General features: G+C 48.1%; 1 protein-coding gene across 2 annotated transcripts; it reads left to right on the plus strand.

Annotated features, from left to right (window-relative positions):
* The first annotated feature begins 1,685 nt into the window (after positions 1–1,685).
* LOC142464996 (uncharacterized) lies at positions 1,686–23,549 on the plus strand. Of its 2 annotated transcripts, XM_075568816.1 has the most exons (3): positions 1,686–1,775; positions 14,012–15,099; positions 20,166–23,549. In XM_075568816.1, the coding sequence occupies exon 3, from the start codon at positions 20,271–20,273 to the stop codon at positions 21,747–21,749; it is 1,479 nt and encodes a 492-aa protein (XP_075424931.1). In that variant the 5' UTR covers positions 1,686–1,775; positions 14,012–15,099; positions 20,166–20,270; the 3' UTR covers positions 21,750–23,549. The 2 variants fall into 2 exon arrangements, with proteins under 2 accessions (XP_075424931.1, XP_075424932.1); XM_075568817.1 differs by lacking the exon at positions 14,012–15,099 and having other exon boundaries at positions 1,729–1,775.
* The last annotated feature ends 307 nt before the right edge of the window (positions 23,550–23,856 follow it).

A 23,856-nucleotide genomic window follows, 5' to 3' on the forward strand; every position in this document is an offset into this window, starting at 1 on the left:
ATCTGAAGGATATCTTTCCGGAGGCCCTCCACTTCTCGCCTGAAGAAAGTTTTGAGGTCTGTCAAGAGCCGGGCTATCTCCTTTTGTATAACCCCTGTGTGCTCCGCCGAGGTTCCCTCCATCTCCGGGGCGGAATCGGAGTCAGAGACCGCAGAGTTCTCCTCCGTCCGGGCCTTTCCTGAACCCGTGAAGTAGGAGCGCACATCGGTTTTGCGCTTGTTCTTTTGCCGTGTCGTCGCCATCCCCCGTTTTGTGTGGTATGCTTATGATCTGTAGGGTTTGTGTAGGTTTAGCACTGTGCGAGAAATTTTGTCAAGTTTCGTTTAAAATGTCTTTTATTAGCTTTTGGTGCCGGCGGGTAGCGGAGCCTTTAAATTACACCTCCATCACCGTACCCGTCGCGCATGCGTCTCAACACATCCCCCTCTTACCCAGCCATCGTATGTTCATGCCCTCTTGTGGAAATCCTAGCTGCAGACCTAGCGTTCTCACTGCCCACTCCCGGGCCCAGTCTCAACTCTGTGTCGTCTTCTCCTCTGGTGCTGCTGCTACTGCCCAAGCGTAGGGTGACCAGATATCCTGGGTTTTTTTAATGTCTGTCCCGGCTGCCTGACATAATTTAAAATGTCCCAGTTTTGGCCATCAGAGCAGGGGGGGGGGGGGGGGGCAGCAGAGAGACCCAGAAGAGTCAGTGGGAACTTCTGGTGTCTGCTGTCAGGGCTGAAGATGGCTTCCCCCCCCACCCATGCAGGTAGGGTCCAGAATGGGGGTGGACACACTCACTCACTTTCTCTATAGGGAGACAGACACAGCAGCATGTAGAGAGGAGACAGAGAGACACACAGAGACACACACACAGACAATGAATGGGGGGGGGGAGGAAGAGAGAGACACAGAATGGGGGAGAAAGACAGAGAATGGAGAAAGAATGGGACGGGTGGAACGAGAATGGAGGGATGGGGTTGAAAGAGAGAATGATGTGTGTGTGATAGAAGGGGGGACAGAGCGGGGCTGCTGGGGTGCAGTTGGTGATGTCATTTGTTTTATAAAATATATTTTTTATTTTTTTGTGAGAGAGACACAGAGAATGGGGAGAAAGAATGGGACGGATGGAATGAGAATGGAGGGATGGGGAGAGAATGGGGTGTGTGAGAAAATGGGGGACAGAGCGGGGTGCAGTTAGTGTCATTTGTTTTATAAATATTTTTATTAATGTGTCCCGGTTTTTACTTTTGTAAGTCTGGTCACCCTACTCTATGTGCTTCGAAACGTCGGATTGTGTGTCATTTTTCAGTATATTATTATTTTGATTACATACTGAGTGCTGTCTCTTTCTTTACCATTTTCACCGATGGTAACACATGCTCCAGATTATTTTATGGGGCGCGTGCGCAGTACTTCAGTTGTGTTACAGCCTCAAGGGTTATGTCCTCTCCAGCTTACCTCCTTCATATAAACATTGGCCAAAAGGGAGGAACTGAAGCAGCTTTACTGATATATATGAAGGACCAAGAGGAGTATATACATCTACATGCAGCAGAAACTATCTTTCCCTAGCACAGTGCCTGGGAAATGTTACTGTCTTGTTTCTAATCTACACAGCATGTGACACGTGATCCGTTTTGAAGTCTAAAAACTACAACTCCCTTGAACCCCTTCGTGTGAGCATGCGCAGTAGGACTGAGAGCTGTGACCCGGATGTAGTTATTGTCTCCACTTCCGGGAATGAAGATACAGAAATACAGTGGTGCAGGAAGCATACAGGAGCGTTCTCTGTAAGTAACTTACTTTGTATTCAAAACATCAGAGCGGGTATATGCAAACACGTGGCGTTTCCTCAGACCATACACCTTACTGCAATAAAATAACTATTTACATACACAGAGCGCTTAGCCTAAAGATGGCTTGTTGGGCAGCATACCTAGTGTACTCATAAAGCTATACCTAAAAGGTGAAGGATGTGACCGACCCCAAATACAGAGACCCCAGGTCTATATATATTATTGACTGTGGGTTTGATCTTAATGACATCTTCCAATAATAAATGGGCCAACTCTTTTATATCAGCAAGTTGAAAGCATTGAAATATATTCCCAATCAAAGGAGTGTAACAGATCAGTCCAAGATTGAAGAAATTGCAGCATTAGGGACAAGTGAACCCAAGTGATTTGTATCGGCGCTAAGAACACCCACAATAAAAATGAAAGTGACAAAATATATAAACACTGAAGTGATATGCGGCCAAAATACTTCTCAACCTTCCAAGGAATATGTAAGGATTCCTTACAGAAAACAGTCTTGGTCCGGGGTGGGAAGGGAGCGGTAATTTCGGGAACACACCAAAAAATAAAAAGATATAAACAATAATGGTGCAGTATATTAACACATCATGGAAAGCAATGAATTCTTGGCTCTGTAGCAATTCCTACTTACAACAAGTGGAATAAACAAGGGCAATGGTCTGACACTGTCAGTATATGTAAAACTGGATCTTCAGCAGAGAAGGAGATTCAGGAGGAGAAGTAACTCCGAACGGAGATCATACAGGTGGCGTGAACTCAGATCCAAACAAAGTGTGTTGTTCATGTAAAATAGAAACGGACCATAGTGTAGATCGCAATAGACACAATTTATCACATCAAGCAAAGTAAGAAATGTACTTACAATAAGTACATAAAATATGTACACATAAGGGTATCGTGAGACAGTAGAGGGCTGGTCCCGTGTGGAAAGGCTTGCTGTATCGTCTTCCTTTGGCTCCCACCTCGCCGCCGATGGATGGCGTCTGATGTCACTTCCGGTAAACGGGTGACGACAACCGGTTGGGAGCGGGGAAGATAGATGGCAGCGGATCAGCAACAGCTGAAACGTCTTCACTCAGGGGGCAGCTGCAGCAGACTGACGATAAAGCTCTATGAGTTTCGCTGTACGTAGACAGCTTCCTCAGGAGAGAATTAACAACCCTTGTGGGTGGGCATCAATTTATAGTGTGGATAATTGAAGTGTTCCCGAAATTACCGCTCCCTTCCCACCCCGGACCAAGAGCATAAGGGACAAGACAGACAAGTCTTCCAAAACGTATCAAATACACAACTTGAACACACAAATCAAGTCCCAGGCGCAAATGGAACAGAACAGTACAATACCTGTCACGTATATGGTTATGAAAGCCAGTCCTGTTATCCACGTCCATGGCTTTAGACATGTCTTTCCTCCAAACGGTGTTTCATATGCATATAAAGGGGACAAACCATTGCGCAGCACCTTTGATTAAGAGGCCTGCTTCACCAGGGCCGCCGACTGAAATTGTGGGGCCCAGGAGAAACAATTTAAGCAGGCCACTCCACTCCCCGTGTCGATGGTGTTGCGAGCCCCCTCACCCCTTCCCATGTATTTCCACCCCCCCTTTCCCATGTATTTCCCCCCCCCCTTTCCCATGTATTTCCTCCCCGCCTTTCCCATGTATTTCCCCCCCCCTTTCCCATGTATTTCCTCCCCGCCTTTCCCATGTATTTCCCCCCCCCTTTCCCATGTATTTCCCCCCCCCCTTTCCCATGTATTCCCCCCCCCCTTTCCCATGTATTCCCCCCCCTTTCCCATGTATTTCCCCCCCTTTCCCATGTATTTCCCCCCCCCCCCTTTCCCATGTATTTCCCCCCCCCTTCCCATGAATTTCTCCCTCCCCCTTCCCATGTATTTCTCCCCCCCCATCCCATGTATTTCTCCCCCCCATCCCATGTATTTCTCCCCCCCTTCCCATGTATTTCTCCCCCCCTTTCCCATGTATTTCTCCCCCCCCTTCCCATGTATTTCTCCCCCCCCTTCACATGTATTTCCCCCCCTTTCCCATGTATTTCCTCCCCCCTTTCCCATGTATTTCCTCCCCCCTTTCCCATGTATTCCCCCCCCTCCTTTCCCATGTATTCCCCCCCCTCCTTTCCCATGTATTTCCCCCCCTTTCCCATGTATTTCCCCCCCTTCCCCATGTATTTCCACCCCCCCTTTCCCATGTATTTCCCACCTCTTTCCCATGTATTTCCCCCCCTTTCCCATGTATTTCCCCCCCCCATTCCCATGTATTCCCCCCCCCCATTCCCATGTATTTCCCCCCCCCATTCCCATGTATTTCCCCCCCCCCATTCCCATGTATTTCCCCCCCCCATTCCCATGTCTTCCCCCCCCCCATTCCCATGTCTTTCCCCCCCCCATTCCCATGTCTTTCCCCCCCCATTCCCATGTCTGTCCCCCCCCCTTTCCCATGTATTTCCCACCCCTTTCCCATGTATTTCCCCCCCTCTTTCCCATGTATTTCCCACCCCTTTCCCATGCATTTCCCCCCCATTCCCATGTATTTCCCCCCCCATTCCCATGCATTCGCCCCCCCTTTCCTATGTATTTCCCCCACCCCTTTCCCATGCATTTCCCCCTCCCTTTCCCATGCATTCCCCCCTCCCTTTCCCATGCATTCCCCCCCCTTTCCCATGTATTTCCCCCCCCTTTCCCATGTAGTCTCCCCCCTTTCCCATGTATTTCCCCCCCCTTTCCCATGTATTTCCCCCCCTCCTTTCCCATGTATTTCCCCCCCCTTTCCCATGTATTCCCCCCCCCTTTTCCCATGTATTCCCCCCCCCTTTTCCCATGTATTCCCCCCCCTTTTCCCATGTATTTCCCCCCCTTTCCCATGTATTCCCCCCCTTCCCCATGTATTTCCCCCCCCTTTCCCATGTATTTCCCCCCCCTTTCCCATGTATTTCCCCCCCCTTTCCCATGTATTTCCCCCCCCTTTCCCATGTATTTCCCCCCCTTTCCCATGTATTTCCCCCCCCCCTTTCCCATGTATTTCCCCCCCCTTTCCCATGTATTTCCCCCCCCTTTCCCATGTATTTCCCCCCCCCTTTCCCATGTATTTCCCCCCCCTTTCCCATGTATTTCCCCCCCCTTTCCCATGTATTTCCCCACCCCTTTCCCATGTATTTCCCCCCTCCTTTCCCATGTATTTCCCCCCTCCTTTCCCATGTATTCCCCCCCTCCTTTCCCATGTATTTCCCCCCTCCTTTCCCATGTATTTCCCCCCTCTTTCCCATGTATTTCCCCCCCCCTTTCCCATGTATTTCCCCCCCCTTTCCCATGTATTTCCCCCCCCCTTTCCCATGTATTCCCCCGCCTTTCCCATGTATTTCCTCCCCCCCTTTCCCATGTATTTCCCCCCCCTTTCCCATGTATTTCCCCCACCTTTCCCATGTATTTCCCCCCCCCTTTCCCATGTATTCCCCCCCTTTCCCATGTATTCCCCCCCCTTTCACTTGTATTCCCCCCCTTTCCCATGTATTTCCCACCCCTTTCCCATGTATTTCCCACCCCTTTCCCATGTTTCCCCCCCCTTCCCATGTATTTCCCCCCCCTTCCCATGTATTTCCCCCACCCCTTTCCCATTCATTCCCCCCCCCCTTTCCCATGTATTTCCCCTCCCCCTTTCCCATGTATTTCCCCCCCCCTTTCCCATGTATTTCCCCCCCCCTTTCCCATGTATTTCCCCCCCATTCCCATGTATTTCCCCCCCCTTTCCCATGTATTTCCCCCCCCCATCCCATGTATTTCCCCCCCCTTCCCATGTATTTCCCCCCCCTTTCCCATGTATTTCCCCCCCCCCCCTTTCCCATGTATTTCCCCCCCTTTCCCATGTATTTCTCCCCCCCCTTCCCATGTATTTCCCCCCCCCCCTTCCCATGAATTTCTTCCCCCCTTCCCATGTATTTCTCCCCCCCATCCCATGTATTTCTCCCCCCCTTCCCATGTATTCCCCCCCCCTTTCCCATGTATTTCTCCCCCCCCTTTGCCATGTATTTCCCACCCCTTTCCCATGTATTTCCCACCCCTTTCCCATGTATTTCTCCCCCCCTCCCATGTATTTATCCCCCCCTTTGCCATGTATTCCCCCCCCCTTCCCATGTATTTCCCCCCCCCTTTCCCATGTATTTCCCACCCCTTTCCCATGTATTTCTCCCCCCCATCCCATGTATTTCTCCCCCCCCTTTCCCATGTATTTCCCCCCCTCCTTTCCCATGTATTTCCCCCCATCCCATGTATTTCCTCCCCCCCTTTCCCATGTATTTCCTCCCCCCCTTTCCCATGTATTTCCCCCCCCTTTCCCATGTATTTCCCCTCCCCCTTTCCCATGTATTTCCCCCCCCCTTCCCATGAATTTCTCCCCCCCCATTCCCATGTATTTCTCCCCCCCATCCCATGTATTTCTCCCCCCCCTTCCCATGTATTTCTCCCCCCCTTCCCATGTATTTCCCCCCCCCTTTCCCATGTATTCACCCCCCCTTTCCCATGTATTTCCCCCCCTTTCCCATGTATTCCCCCCCTCCTTTCCCATGTATTCCCCCCCCCTTTCCCATGTATTCCCCCCCTCCTTTCCCATGTATTTCTCCCCCCCCCTTTGCCATGTATTCCCCCCCCTTTCCCATGTATTTCCCCCCCCCTTTCCCATGTATTTCCCACCCCTTTCCCATGTATTTCTCCCCCCCTCCCATGTATTTCTCCTCCCCCATCCCATGTATTTCTCCCCCCCCCCTTTCCCATGTATTTCCCCCCCTCCTTTCCCATGTATTTCCCCCCCATCCCATGTATTTCCCCCCCCCTTTCCCATGTATTTCCTCCCCCCCTTTCCCATGTATTTCCCCCCCCCCCTTTCCCATGTACTTTCCCTCCCCCTTTCCCATGTATTTCCCCCCCCCCTTCCCATAAGCAAAAAAGACGGTGCAAAATAGCGCTAAAGAACATAAGCCCCTATGGGACAATTAATAAAAATTGGCAGCCAGACAACAACTGACTGTACAGTCAGTAACACAAGTGAAAGGAAAAAAGACAATGTCGGCGCCAAACAATAAAATGAATCAAACCATATGGTTTGATTCATTTTATTGTTTGGCGCCGACATTGTCTTTTTTCCCCCCCCTTCCCATGAATTTCTCCCCCCCATTCCCATGTATTTCTCCCCCCCATCCCATGTATTTCTCCCCCCCCTTCCCATGTATTTCTCCCCCTCCCTTCCCATGTATTTCCCCCCCCTTTCCCATGTATTCACCCCCCCTTTCCCATGTATTTCCCCCCCCCTTTCCCATGTATTTCCCCCCCTTTCCCATGTATTTCCCCCCCCCCCTTTCCCATGTATTACCCCCCCCCCTTTCCCATGTATTTCCCCCCCCTTTCCCATGTATTTCCCCCCCCTTCCCCATGTATTTCCACCCCCCCTTTCCCATGTATTTCCCACCCCTTTCCCATGTATTTCCCCCCCCTTCCCCATGTATTTCCCCCCCCCCTTTCCCATGTATTTCCCCCCCCCATTCCCATGTCTTTCCCCCCCCCATTCCCATGTCTGTCCCCCCCCTTTCCCATGGATTTCCCACCCCTTTCCCATGTATTTCACCCCCTCTTTCCCATGTATTTCCCACCCCTTTCCCATGTATTTCCCCCCCCTTTCCCATGCTTTTCCCCCCCATTCCCATGTATTTCCCCCCCCCCTTTCCCATGTATTCCCCCCCCCTTTCCCATGTATTTCCCCCACCCCTTTCCCATGTATTTCCCCCCCCCTTTCCCATGTATTCCCCCCTCCTTTCCCATGTATTTCCCCCCCCCTTTCCCATGTATTCCCCCCCCTTTCCCATGTATCCCCCCCTTTCCCATGTATTTCCCCCCCTTCCCCATGTATTTCCCCCCCCTTTCCCATGTATTTCCCCCACCCCTTTCCCATGCATTCCCATGCATTTCCCCCCCTTTCCCATGCATTCCCCCCCCATTCCCATGTATTTCCCCCCCCTTTCCCATGTATTCCCCCCCCCTTTCCCATATATTTCCCCCACCCCTTTCCCATGTATTTCCCCCCCCTTTCCCATGCATTTCCCCCCCCATTCCCATGTATTTCCCCCCCCTTTCCCATGTATTCCCCCCCCTTTCCCATGTATTTCCCCCACCCCTTTGCCATGCATTCCCCCCCCCCTTTCCCATGTATTCACCCCCCCTTTCCCATGTATTTCCCCCCCCCTTTCCCGTGTATTTCCCCCCCTTTCCCATGTATTTCCCCCCCCCCTTTCCCATGTATTTCCCCCCCCCCCTTTCCCATGTATTTCCCCCCCCCCTTCCCATGTATTCCCCCCCTCTTTTCCCATGTATTTCCCCCCCCTTTCCCATGTATTTCCCCCCCTTTCCCATGTATTCCCCCCCCTTCCCCATGTATTTCCACCACCCCTTTCCCATGCATTTCCCCCGCCCTTTCCCATGTATTCACCCCCCCTTTCCCATGTATTTCCCCCCCTTTCCCATGTATTTCCCCCCCTTTCCCATGTATTTCCACCCCCCTTTCCCATGTATTTCCCACCCCTTTCCCATGTATTTCCCACCCCTTTCCCATGTATTTCCCCCCCCTTCCCCATGTATTTCCCCCCCCTTTAACATGTATTTCCCCCCCCCATTCCCATGTCTTTCCCCCCCCATTCCCATGTCTTTCCCCCCCATTCCCATGTCTGTCCCCCCCCTTTCCCATGTATTCACCCCCCCTTTCCCATGTATTTCCCCCCCCCTTTCCCGTGTATTTCCCCCCCTTTCACATGTATTTCCCCCCCCCTTTCCCATTTTTTCCCCCCCCCATTCCCCATGCATTTCCCCCCCCATTCCCATGTATTTCCCCCCCCTTTCCCATGTATTCCCCCCCCCCTTTCCCATGTATTTCCCCCACCCCTTTCCCATGCATTTCCCCCCCCTTTCCCATGTATTCACCCCCCCTTTCCCGTGTATTTCCCCCCCTTTCCCATGTATTTCCCCCCCCCCCTTTCCCATGTATTTCCCCCCCCCCCTTTCCCATGTATTTCCCCCCCCCCTTCCCATGTATTCCCCCCCTCTTTTCCCATGTATTTCCCCCCCCATTCCCATGTATTTCCCCCCCCTTTCCCATGTATTCCCCCCCCCTTTCCCATATATTTCCCCCACCCCTTTCCCATGTATTTCCCCCCCCTTTCCCATGCATTTCCCCCCCCATTCCCATGTATTTCCCCCCCCTTTCCCATGTATTCCCCCCCCTTTCCCATGTATTTCCCCCACCCCTTTGCCATGCATTCCCCCCCCCCTTTCCCATGTATTCACCCCCCCTTTCCCATGTATTTCCCCCCCCCTTTCCCGTGTATTTCCCCCCCTTTCCCATGTATTTCCCCCCCCCCCTTTCCCATGTATTTCCCCCCCCCCCTTTCCCATGTATTTCCCCCCCCCCTTCCCATGTATTCCCCCCCTCTTTTCCCATGTATTTCCCCCCCCTTTCCCATGTATTTCCCCCCCTTTCCCATGTATTCCCCCCCCTTCCCCATGTATTTCCACCACCCCTTTCCCATGCATTTCCCCCGCCCTTTCCCATGTATTCACCCCCCCTTTCCCATGTATTTCCCCCCCTTTCCCATGTATTTCCCCCCCTTTCCCATGTATTTCCACCCCCCTTTCCCATGTATTTCCCACCCCTTTCCCATGTATTTCCCACCCCTTTCCCATGTATTTCCCCCCCCTTCCCCATGTATTCCCCCCCCCTTTAACATGTATTTCCCCCCCCATTCCCATGTCTTTCCCCCCCCATTCCCATGTCTTTCCCCCCCATTCCCATGTCTGTCCCCCCCCTTTCCCATGTATTCACCCCCCCTTTCCCATGTATTTCCCCCCCCCTTTCCCGTGTATTTCCCCCCCTTTCACATGTATTTCCCCCCCCCTTTCCCATTTTTCCCCCCCCCCATTCCCCATGCATTTCCCCCCCCATTCCCATGTATTTCCCCCCCCTTTCCCATGTATTCCCCCCCCCCTTTCCCATGTATTTCCCCCACCCCTTTCCCATGCATTTCCCCCCCCTTTCCCATGTATTCACCCCCCCTTTCCCATGTATTTCCCCCCCCTTTCCCATGTATTTCCCCCCCTTTCCCATGTATTTCCCCCCCCCCTTTCCCATGTATTCCCCCCCTCCTTTCCCATGTATTTCCCCCCCCCTTTCCCATGTATTTCCCCCCCTTTCCCATGTATTTTCCCCCCCTTCCCCATGTATTTCCACCCCCCCTTTCCCATGTATTTCCCACCCCTTTCCCATGTATTTCCCCCCCCTTCCCCATGTATTCCCCCCCCATTCCCATGTCTTTCCCCCCCCATTCCCATGTCTGTCCCCCCCTCTTTCCCATGTATTTCCCACCCCTTTCCCATGTATTTCCCCCCCCTTTCCCATGCATTTCCCCCCCATTCCCATGTATTTCCCCCCCCTTTCCCATGTATTCCCCCCCTTTCCCATGTATTTCCCCCACCCCTTTCCCATGCATTCCCCCCCCCTTTCCCATGCATTCCCCCCCCTTTCCCATGTATTTCCCCCCCCCTTTCCCATGTATTCCCCCCCCTTTCCCATGTATTTCCCCCCCTCCTTTCCCATGTATTTCCCCCCCCCCTTTCCCATGTATTCCCCCCCCTTTCCCATGTATCCCCCCCCCTTTCCCATGTATTTCCCCCCCTTCCCCATGTATTTCCCCCCCCTTTCCCATGTATTTCTCCCCCCCTTTCCCATGTATTTCCCCCACCCCTTTCCCATGTATTTCCCCCACCCCTTTCCCATGCATTCCCCCCACCCCTTTCCCATGCATTTCCCCCCCCCATTCCCATGTATTCCCCCCCCCTTTCCATGTATTCCCCCCCCCCTTTCTCATGTATTTCCCCCACCCCTTTCCCATGCATTTCCCCCACTTTCCCATGCATTCCCCCCCCTTTTCCCATGTATTTCCCCCCCCCATTCCCATGTATTTCCCCCCCCATTCCCATGTATTTCCCCCCCCTTTCCCATGTATTTCCCCCCCCTTTCCCATGTATTTCCCCCCCCTTTCCCATGTATTTTCCCCACCCCTTTTCCATGCATTTCCCCCCCCCCTTTCCCATGTATTTCCCCCACCCCTTTCCCATGCATTTCCCCCCCCTTTCCCATGTATTCCCCCCCCCATTCCCATGTATTTCCCCCCCCTTTCCCATGTATTTCCCCCCCCTTTCCCATGTATTTCCCCCCCCTTTCCCATGTATTTCCCCCCCCTTTCCCATGTATTTCCCCCCCCTTTCCCATGTATTTCCCCCCCCCTTTCCCATGTATTTCCCCCCCCCCTTTCCCATGTATTCCCCCCCCCCCTTTCCCATGTATTTCCCCCCCTTTCCCATGTATTCCCCCCCCTTTCCCATGTATTTCCCCTCCCCTTTCCCATGTATTTCCTCCCCCCCTTTCCCTTGTGTTCCCCCCCCCTTTCCCATGTATTTCCCACCCCTTTCCCATGTATTTCCCCCCCCCTTTCCCATGTATTTCCCCCCCCCTTTCCCATGGTTCCCCCCCCCTTTCCCATGTATTTCCCCCCCCCTTTCCCATGTATTTCCTCCCCCCCCTTTCCCATGTATTTCCTCCCCCCCCTTTCCCATGTATTTCCCCCCCCCTTTCCCCATGTATTTCCCCCCCCCCCTTTCCCATGTATTTCCCACCCCTTTCCCATGTATTTCCCCCCCTTCCCCATGTATTTCCCCCCCCCTTTCCCATGTATTTCCCCCCCCATTCCCATGTCTTTCCCCCCCCCATTCCCATGTCTGTCCCCCCCTCCTTTCCCATGTATTTCCCCCCCCCATCCCATGTATTTCTCCTCCCCCCCATCCCATGTATTTCTCCTCCCCCCCATCCCATGTATTTCTCCTCCCCCCCATCCCATGTATTTCCCCCCCCCCCCCATCCCATGTATTTCTCCCCCCCCCCATCCCATGTATTTCTCCCCCCCCATCCCATGTATTTCTCCCCCCCATCCCATGTATTTCTCCCCCCCATCCCATGTATTTCTCCCCCCCATCCCATGTATTTCTCCCCCCCCATCCCATGTATTTCTCCCCCCCATCCCATGTATTTCTCCCCCCCATCCCATGTATTTCTCCCCCCCCCATCCCATGTATTTCTCCCCCACCCATCCCATGTATTTCTCCCCCCCCATCCCATGTATTTCTCCCCCCCCATCTCATGTATTTCTCCTCCCCCCATCCCATGTATTTCTCCCCCCCCATCCCATATATTTCCCCCCCCATCCCATGTATTTCTCCCCCCCCCCCATCCCATGTATTTCTCCCCCCCATCCCATGTATTTCTCCCCCCCCCCATCCCATGTATTTCTCCCCCCCCATCCCATGTATTTCTCCCCCCCACCATCCCATGTATCTCTCCCCCCCCCTTCACACTCTTACATCACTAACTTTCAGGAACCATTTAACACCTCTAGCCATAAATCACATCCACACACGGGGAGGGACAAGCACAGATAACATTCCAAGAAACACTGTTTTTAAGTATTCCCTTTGCTTGCTTCATTCAGTGTAACATCGCCGGAAGAAGAGATCAGTGTATCTCGAAAGCTCGCACAAATAAAAGCATTTCGTTAGCCACAGAACGGTATCGTCTATTTATTTTTTGATTATAACACACACACACACACACACACACACACACACACACACACACACACACACACACACACACACACACACACACACACACCTCAATTGCACTTTAACAAACAGCCACTCAAGTAAATGGCAATGAGCATGTGATCACAGCAGCTCTTTGCACCTCTCCCCTCAGTCCTGTCTTCTCCTCACAGCCTTGTTCAGCACCGTTGCTGCCCGTATGTATTAAGCTGAGTCCATAGGGACTTCAGCCGTGCGGAGGCTGAGGGAAATCGGGTGCTTTCCCTGGCCCTAGTCTGGGGGCGGGCCAGTGACGACACGGAGCTGGTTCGCCCTCATTGGGGGAACCGCTCACGTGACCGGCCCTCCGCTCCCATCAGCGCTCAAACGGAAAATGTATCGTCTGCTACGCGTCCGCACGTGGACGCGTGCGCAAGCCCCTGCTAAAGCTGCTCATTGTGGCTGCAGGGGCTCACTGACAAGCGTCGGCACGGGTCAGCGGATGAGCGCAGACCATGGACTCGGCCTTGGGCTGCGGTCCCAGTGACTGCGTATAAGCACCGCCCCTCAATGGGGCTGGGCCCAGTACGCACCTTCTCGCTGAAGGTGCAGCCGCACCGTACTGCCAGGTTTATAAAACGCAATGAAATTGAGCTTAGAACTTGCGACGGAGGCGAACCAGCCGCGTGAGGTCATGGCCACGCCACCGCAAATCCCTCACCACGCCCACTCCCATCGCTATTTGAGTCACCAGAATTAGCGCACGCGCATTTTAAAGAGGGACCAAATCCACAACCAAACGATTCATGAACTAAACAAAAGGCAATCTTGGCAAACCTAGGCCAGCAAAAGCCAACTAAGTCAGCCTGGTTGGTGAGAACCCACAAGAATTGCCACACAAAGCCCACAGACTCAGCCTGTTGCTGCTTCTCAAGCTGGACCAAACAAGACATGACAGGAAAAGTCCACCAAAAACTCAACCAAAATCAAAACTTCTTTAAACTCCAAAATACCAAAAACCCGGAGGGGGCCGCTCGCTGGGACGGCTCACCTCCAATGGAAAGCAAACAAAACAAAGATTATAACCCCACAGAAGGAATTGGATAGATGCAGCCTCAAGATGACGCTAAAGTAGAAACCGAGGATACCCAAATCCGGATAAACAACCTCAAGATGGTCTCCTGGAATGTCGGGGGCCTGAATTCACCAGCAAAAAGGAGGAAGATACTCTCCCACATCAAAAGATCCAAAGCACAAGTGACGCTCCTCCAAGAGACACACCTCCTGAAGGAAGATACCAAAAGACTAAAAGCACCATGGATCCAAGAAATAATCGCGGCACCATACACGGGAAAGCAAAGAGGAACTGCAATACTAATAAACAAAAATGTGAACTACACCATCCATAAAACTCTGAAAGATCCGGGAGGAAGATATCTCATGGTCGACATCACCATAGAAGACTCGAGACTGTTGTTGTTTAATGTATATGCCCCGAACTTGCCTAACCATTTGTTTTTCACAGATCTCTACCAAAGAATTTTGGAGTTGGACGCAGAGACCGTGGTTGTAGGAGGCGACTTCAATGTAGTGGAGGACTGGACACTTGACAGAACAGGAAACAAAAGGGTACCGCACCACTCACACGCACAACGGGGAACGTTAAAATCCTTCAGGGAGAACCCAACACTGGTAGACCCCTGGAGAATTTTAAACCCGCTAGAGAAAGATTTCACTTTTTTTTCACACGCACACATTATGTTCTCAAGAATAGACCGGTTCCTAATCTCAACCAACTTAATGCAGAGAATAAACTCCGCTAAAATAGAAAATATGATAATTTCAGACCATGCACCAATATGGATCAACTTAAGACTCAGTAAACCCAAAAATATCTCGCGAAGCTGGCGCACGCCCACGTATCTAGCCGACTCAAAAGAGTTCAAAGCGTATCTACAAAACCAGTGGTCCAATTATGAGACGGACGACCAGCAGCACACTGTAGAACCCATTCTGTACTGGGAAGCATCCAAAGCAGTACTTAGAGTCCATATAATTGCTTACAGTTTTAGGAAAAACAAAACCCTAAACACACAGCTAACACAGGCATTCCAAATATACAAGGCAGATAACACAGAACAAAATAAGAAGCAGTATTTAGAAACCAAAGAGTTGTATGAGGCACTGCTGAGTGAAAGAGCACAAACCCAACTTATGTTTCAAAAAAATAGTTACTTTAGATGGGGCAATAAACTCTTTGATAAAGTCCCATGCTAGGGATGAAACGCATTAGAGTGGTTCTACTATGATGTCCAGCCTTTTTTTCTAAATAAAGTCATTTTATTTTACTAGCTTGTAGTTTTACTAGGAGTAGTGACCATCCGCTTTTCCTACCTCTTTATATTTATTTGGCATGGAGCACACAGCAGTCTCTATGGCTACAGGTGATTTTCATTAGAACTGAATGGAGGCAGTATCCAGCTGATCTGCACTACAGGAACACCCTGCATGCAGTTTCCCAAGTCACAGCACGGCTGATTGCCTCTGGAGGCAGACCCAGGAAGATCTGAGGGTTGGAGCGTTCTACCCGGGGACCCCAGCACAGCACAGCCGGTGAGCTTTGTGACACTACCTATATGCCATCTGTTTTGGTCACAGCACGGCTGGTTGCCTTCTGGGTGGGAGCCCCAATGTTATCCATGGGCTAGATCGCACTGACCCGCGGGACCCCAGTACAGCGCGACCGTTGCCTTGGTGACGCAGCCCCTACGTCATCTACACCGGTGAGCTGAGGGTTTGGCATTCAAGCCAGGCAGCAGAGCAGTTGCGGTCTCCATCTGCAGATTCAGCGAAAGGAGCGCCCCGGTTCTTTGATTGTTCAACAGCTGGGATTCCCCTGCCATATACAGGTTGGAGGGGACTTCTGCTTTATTGCACTCTACGGCTGATAAGGTGGCAGGATTACCGGTCGGGTCAGGTTAGCATTATTGGGACCATTATTGAGTACAAGTTGGTGTAGCTGCGGTCTCACTACTCTTTATCTCAGGTTCACATTTGCATTTAACCCCCGACTGGTGTGCCTATACCTTCATAACCATCTTGATATTATCCCTTCACATTTATTATTCTACACCTGCCTTGAGACATTTCCTAGTTACTCCTGGACAGTGTTTACATGTCTTGTTTTTTATGATTTGCAGCATTGGAACATTGGAGTTCACTCTCCATTTTTTTCTATCCAATTATGAGACGGACGACCAGCAGCACACTGTAGAACCCATTCTGTACTGGGAAACATCTAAAGCAGTACTTACGGGCCATATAATTGCTTACAGTATTAGGAAAAACAAAACCCTAAACACCAAACTGAACAACCTAAACACACAGCTAACACAGGCATTCCAAATATACAAGACAGATAATACAGAACAAAATAAGAAGCAGTATTTAGAAACCAAAGAGTTGTATGAGGCACTGCTGAGTGAAAGAGCACAAACCCAACATATGTATCAAAAAAATAGCTACTTTAGATGGGGCAATAAACCGGGGAAATTGTTGGCCAATCTAACAAAAGAATCCAAAAGTACTAATCAAATAGTGTCCATTAGCACCAAGGAGGGTGGCAGAACAACAAACGCCAAAGACATTTGTGCAACATTCCTAAATTACTACAAAAAACTCTACACAACAATCCCAGATGAAAAAGAATTAGGAGAAAAAGTTATACAAGAAGCATACCTTCCTCAGATCTCCCAAGCAAATAGAGAGGCCCTAGATCAACCTATAACAACCCTAGAAGTACAGGAAACTATAAACACACTTAAAAGTAACAAATCACCAGGACCAGGTGGCCTTAGCGCAGAATACTACAAATTATTAAACCCAGAAATAGCAATATCACTAACCAACCTATACAACCATATAAGGGAGGAAAAACAAATGCCGCAAAATTTTAATCTAGCGAAAATAATTGTCATCCCAAAACCAGGCAGGAATCTGGAACAACCATCGTCATACAGACCAATTTCCCTGTTAAACCAAGATTTAAAAATTCGAACAAAAATGTACACAAACCGTCTAAAAAATATTCTCCCCAATATTATATCTCCAGAGCAAACAGGTTTTGTCCCCGGGAGACAGTCAGTTACGAGTATAAGATCAGCTGTGGCTGCGGTGGTGACAGCAGGACAGTCCAAAGGCAACAACATAATAGTAAATCTCGACGCTGAAAAGGCATTCGACAAAATTACATGGGCACACATTACCAGGACTCTCCAGGCACAAAACTTTGGGGAGAATTTTACAACATTAATCCAAACAATATACAATTCCCCCAAAGCCTATATCACAGCTAATGCACTAAACTCAGAACTTTTCACGTTACAACAGGGAACAAGGCAGGGCTGTCCCCTATCCCCAATGCTATTTGATATAGCACTAGACCCTCTAATTCGACACCTAAAACAGATGGAGGAATTCAAGGGCATTCAAATAGGTGGCAAAGAACTAAAAATCGCAGCATTTGCGGACGATATGCTCCTTTTCATTTCAAACCCTCAAAAGGCAATACCCGCTATTATAGAAGCAATACAAATATATGGCAAAGTCTCGGGCCTAACCATCAACTATGAAAAATCAGAGGCACTAGCTCTAGACTGCAATCAAAAGATAGAGTGGAAGGGCCCCTTCCCATTTAAATGGGCAAAAAAACACATCAAATTTCTGGGGGTACTCATCCCGAGCGATATCCATCAATTATATAATATTAATATTAGACCCCTGATAGAAAACATCACACAAACGCTCCGAAAATGGCAAAACTTAAGCATAACATTTCTGGGGAGATGCCATCTGGTGAAGATGACAATCTTCCCAAAAATCCTATATATACTGCAGATGTTGCCAATTATAATAAGAGATAAAGACGAAAAAGCTCTAAACAAAGCATTTCAAAATTTTATATGGAAAAACAAAAAGCCTAGAATTAGTATGGCAAAACTACAGCAACATAAAAGAAATGGAGGTGTAAACCTCCCCTCCCTTAAAATGTACAACTTGGCCGCTCTCTTGAGATATGCGGGAGACTGGATAAACCACACAAACTACTTCACAATATATGAAATTGACCAACAAATGTGCCCAGATATAAACTTGGCATATTTGTTACATATGCCTTCTCACGAGGTACCAAGAGCCATAAAAGAGAACCCATTACTATTCAGCACATATAAAGCGTGGTATAGAGCCAAGAAAACACTCTCTTTACAAAGGAACAAGTCGCTATTTTTACCGTTCGCTAAGAATCTGCGGTTTCAGGAAGGGAAGGCAAATTACCCTTTTGAGGCCTGGGAAAAGAAGGGAATCCTTGGAATAGGGCAGCTCCTGCATAAACTAAAGCACACAATTTACTCATTCCAGGAACTGAACGATAAATACGCACTACCTAACACACAATTCTTTGCATACCTACAGGCCAGGCACTACACATTGACATCACTAAACGACTTACCAACAGCAGATAGAGACAATCAACTTGATGCTCTCTTCCAAAGGGCAAAATATGGGAAAATCTCAATATCAAATTTTTATCAATGTCTGAAGAAAACATTACGTTTTGATGGCAACACACCGGGAATGGGAGCTTGGTTAACAGACTGCCCAAACCTAAATATGGAGACTATCATGAGACAGTTTGAGAAATCGTTGAAAATCATCCCATCCACAATATACCAAGAAATGCACTACAACATTTTACATAGAACATATACTACGCCCAAATTCAGATACAAAGCAAAATTAGCGCTAGACAGTAAATGTACAAAGTGTGCAGCCCCACAGGCAGATCTTATGCACTGCCTATGGAACTGCCCAGTGGTCCAAGAGTTCTGGTCACGAATAGGCGAGTACTGCAAAGATTCCCTAAATACAACAATCCGTATAGATCCCGAATATGCGATTTTTAATATTATAAACCTAAATGTTGAAGGGGCAGCAGGGGACCAAACAGATAACAGCAAACTGAAACAAATTATAGCTATGGCCGCAAGGAAAACAATCTTGCAACAGTGGATACATAACACTCCCCCATCTCTGCAGCTGTGGAGAGAAAAAATGTTTAGTATATTCACATTAGACTGGGTAGAAGCCACGACGGACAAAGAAAAAAAAGCGGAACGATTCTTCCAAATCTGGGAAAGCTTCATTGCCGCACAGTCAGACGAGACAAAGACAAAAATCAAAGAAAACTTTAAACACACAACATGGTATGCAACACGCACACTAACCAGGAATCCCCCAATAAGATTCTGAATACTACACCATCAATAAAAAAACAGACCGGGGGGGGGGTAGAAAAGTACCCAATAGGACTATGGACGATACCAAAAGACTAGTGAAATAAATACCTCAGGATATCAGACAGGTGTATGGGTCGAACAGGAGTGGTGAAAAGAGTACAAACATACTGTAGGAGGGAAGAGCCCTTATATAAATGACCTGGTTAGTTTGTCAGAGGGTCAAAACAGATGAAGCAAAGGCTGGGGTATACTATCAAGAGGGAATAAGTTGAAGGTAAAATGATATAACGGATTGACATAATACAAGTAAATGTTTAGTTGTTGAGTTGAAGGTTCAAGTGTTACTATATTAAAAATAAAAAGGATATAATGCAAATCAAATATTGTATGGAACATAAAGAGATACCTGTATAAGAATCTGCTACATTATGCATGTTAAAAATATACTGTATGTACAAGTCTGCAGAATTTCCAATAAAAATATTTTACAAAAAAAAAAAAAATCCTTTTAAATTTCCCTAACAAGTCAAACAGGTTTGGGAGCGAGGTCAGGGGTTAGAAATGGTCATGAAGACATCGTCGGCATAGAGCGCCACCTTATGTGATTTGGTTATTCAAAGTTACTCCTGTGATGTCTGTGCTCATACGGATGTGGGTTGCCAGCGGTTCCATACAGAGAGCGAGCAAGTGGACAGCCCTGTCTTGTACCGCTCTTGAACGGAGTGGATGGGAAGCCCTGGTGCTGAACCTTGGCGGCTGGATTTGAATACAAGGATAGTATAGCGTTTACTAATTTTTCCCTGAATCCGAGCGCTCCAAGCCTGGCTCTCAGATATGCCCAGTCAATCCTGTCAGATGCCTTTTCTGCGCCCAGACTTAATACCATAACTTTTAACTGTTTAGAATTGGCTATTTCTAGCAGATCAATAATTCGTCGGGTGTTATCTGCCTCTTGACGATCTTTAATGAAGCCGACTTGATCCGGGTTTATTAGTCTGTGCAGGATATGACTCAATCTATTGGCAATTAGTTTGGTGTATATTTTTATATCCATGTTTATTAGGGAGATTGGCCTATAGCTTTTGCAGTCAAGCGGATCCTTACCGGGCTTATAGATAAGGGATATGGACGCTTGGAGCATCTGTTCCGGGAAAGGACTTTTCTCCAACACCGCGTTAAACATACTTAGCATATGTGGGGGTGTTTGGATTTTAAATAAAAACATCACCATCACATACAATTTCTGTGACAAAATAGAGACAAAGGACAAAGAAATTTCACTTAAAATGAGCGTGCTTTGCACACACACACTTTTTTTTGATAACTAATGCCTAATTTCACCTAATTTTCTAAATATGTATTTTTTTTTTTTGTCTCGTCTAGTACAAAGGCAAGTTCCTAATCCACCTGTGCCAACACTGCAAGATTGCTTTTAGCAGTCAGGATAATCTCCTCTAACATCTGAAGTTCAAACACCCAAATGAGTATATGGAAAAGATGAGGACAGAACAATCTTGCAACATTCCAATAAATATGACAGAAAATACATCTTTCAACCAGTCAAGGCAATTAATAAACAATGTAACTGCATCTCATTCCAAAAAACAGATATTAGCAGCTGCCATAGGAAAAGATCTTGGAGAAAGTGGGAAGAGTCTGACTTGGTTATCAGAGCAGAACACACAGAAGAGGACACACACAGGGGAGAGACTGCATGTATGTGGGGAATGTGGGAAAGGATTTAGTTTGTCATCCAGCCTGGACAAACATATGAGGACACACACAGGGGAGAAACCGTATGTATGTGGAGAATGTGGGAAGGGATTTAGTGTGTCATCCAGCCTGGACAAACATATGAGGACACACACAGGGGAGAAACCGTATGTATGTGGGGAATGTGGAAAGGGATTTAGTGACTTATCCCAACTGAACACACACAAGAGGACACACACTGGGGAGAGACCGCATGTATGTGGGGAATGTCGGAAGGGATTTAGTGACTTATCCAGTCTGAACACACACAAGAGGACACATACAGGGGAGAGACCGCATTTATGTGGGGAATGTGGGAAGGGATTTAGTCAGTCATCCACCCTGATCAGACACAAGAGGACACACAGAGGGGAGAGACCGCATGTATGTGGGGAATGTGGGAAGGGATTTAGTGACTTATCCCAACTGAACACACACAAGAGGACACACACAGGGGAGAGACCGCATGTATGTGGGGAATGTGGGAAGGGATTTAGTCATCTATCACATCTGGACACACACAAGAGGACACACACAGGGGAGAGACCGCATGTATGTGGGGAATGTGGGAAGGGATTTAGTGACTTATCCCACATGATCAGACACAAGAGGACACACACTGGGGAGAGACCGCATTTATGTGGGGAATGTGGGAAGGGATTTAGTCAGTCATCCAGCCTGATCAGACACAAGAGGACACACACAGGGGAGAGACCGCATTTATGTGGGGAATGTGGAAAGGGATTTAGTCAGTTATCCAGCCTGAGAGAACACAAGAGGACACACACAGGGGAGAGGCCGCATGTATGTGGGGAATGTGGGAAAGGATTTAGTGTGTCAAACAGCCTGATCACACACAAGAGGACACACACAGGGGAGAAACCATATGTATGTGGGGAATGTGGGAAGGGATTTAGTGACTTATCCCACATGATCAGACACAAGAGGACACACACAGGGGAGAGACCGCATGTATGTGGGGAATGTGGGAAGGGATTTAGTCAGTTATCATATCTGAACACACACAAGAGGACACATACAGGGGAGAGACCGCATGTATGTGGGGAATGTGGGAAGGAATTTAGTCAGTTATCACATCTGAGCACACACAAGAGGAGACACACAGGGGAGAGACCGTATGTATGTGGGGAATGTGGGAAGGGATTTAATCGGTTATCCCACCTGAATACACACAGGGAAAAGACCCATCTCTAAGACCAGGCATGTTTAGGGATAACCAGTGACGAAGACGCTCACATAAGTGCACATGTGTATCTGTGTTACGCTATATCACAATGAAATGTAACTTTAGTTTATGGTGCATAAAACGAGCATTTTAAAAGGATAAAAAGTTATAACGTTTTAAATGCAGGTTATTTGTATCATTCTTATTGTAGTTTTATTTAAAGAAAAATGTTTTTCTTAATGTTTTATATTTCCATGCTGTTGGTTCTAATGAAATGTGAGTTTCCCATTATGCTGAAACGATATGTAGTTTCACTTAGCTTTGAATCAGAATAGTTACTGGGCTGAGGGAGGTGTTCATATGGGAATCTGGGGCCAAAATCTATGGTCAGTCTAGGACTCACACACCCAACTTTTATTTTGTATTTGTAACTCTAACCCAGAATGAAAAGCATTTAGCTGTGGGGGGCACAGGCAGTGAGGGGGCGGATTGGGAGGAGAGGGGGCGGTAGACACTTGAAGCCCCTCGTTCGCCTCTGGGTTTTGTTTACGGCTAGTTCCATTTTGGCAGGATAGTGAGCCTTGTGTTACCAGGCAGATGTGGGACAGGTGTCAGGTGATTGGCTGAGGAGCAAGTGCTGGGCAGGTGGGCAGAGTTCTGTAAAAGCTGTGAATAACAAAACACAAGTCTGAGGATATATTTGGCAGAATGACAAATAAGTTTATTTTCTTTGTGCGGTGCACACGCAGAGGAGAGTTTCAAAATAAAACCCTCCCAAAGACATGGTGGCATACAGGCATTATTTATACACAAAATACTAAACCCACGCCCCCTCTACAAGGTTGCGTGTCGTCACTACGTAAGCGTAAAAGGTAAACAAACTTATGCACACGAACACATCGAGTTAAAGCATTATTATGGGATGCATATTAGAAATGAAATGACTCAGCTAATATTCCTTATACAAGCCGGTGACTTTTACTCTACATTGCCCCCCCCCCCCCCCTCAGACAGTGCCTATCTGTCTCAGATTTTCATAATATTGGCACTTAGCCCTCATTCTCAAGGTTTTTGGCTTAGTTGAACTGCTCAATATCAATTGGAACTTCAGAAGAAAAAATGTATTTTAAACTAACGTTTATTCCAACTTTCATACAGACAATAGACAATATCAGGCACCTAAGATGGATGCTGACTCAAAATGGTTGCATAGATCCCCGTGCTGTTTATGTCAGACCCTCCCCCTTACGTCATATTCTCACTTTGTCACTCCCTCCTTTTTTATTCTTAAAACATAGCTTTTGAGAATTAAGTTCATGATGATAGTCCAGGGATAACTCAGAGGACAAGGGCGCGTGCCCTTCACTGTCATAGTCTCGTAAGGCGCTGCGGCCAATATGTCTTTTGGAGTTGAATAACTGTGATCGGCATCTTCTTTCTTCAAGGGACTGCTGTTTTCTGGCATCTGCAAAGAGTGGCATCCGATTGGGGGAGGGGGTCGCACACTTGTGGATCATACCTTTGCAACACGTGACACACACATATAACAAGTAACACTCCCACACATCCAAGCATTCAAAAGTTTTTGCTCCAAGTGATCTAAGCCATTCACCTAACCCCCAAGGGTGATAACCTGTCACTTCCCTTTGTAAACCTCTTTTGAATCTCTTGTATTTCATCAAGTTCATGCTGCACATTGCTACACTGATCTGAAATAAAAACACAACATTGTCTTTAATCAAACACATACCCCTCCTTTTGAAGCTAAAACATTGTCTAAAGCAATTCTGTTTTGTAAGGCCATAAGCCTAATCTGAACCTGTTCTTGGTTTAATGATGAAATTAAAAACTGCAAAATTAAGGCCACATCCTTCCTGTAAATTGTTTTCTGACTAAACATAAATTTTTACACAGGTTTCATTGGTTGGTGGAGACACTTGACCCATGAATTGATTCTTGTTCCTAGTGTCTGATACACCCTTTAAAGAGGTTCCCTTAAAAAATTTGGAAAAATACAGAAATTATACACATAATACTTAAAACCTTATTTTATGCAAGCAACCTTTCTTTGGATATGCAGTTGCTAGATAAAAGAAATGGCATCTATCTCTATCATCATATATTTTCAGAAACATC

Source organism: Ascaphus truei, chromosome 13 (assembly GCF_040206685.1).
Source record: "Ascaphus truei isolate aAscTru1 chromosome 13, aAscTru1.hap1, whole genome shotgun sequence".
In the NCBI taxonomy this organism is placed as follows: domain Eukaryota; kingdom Metazoa; phylum Chordata; class Amphibia; order Anura; family Ascaphidae; genus Ascaphus; species Ascaphus truei.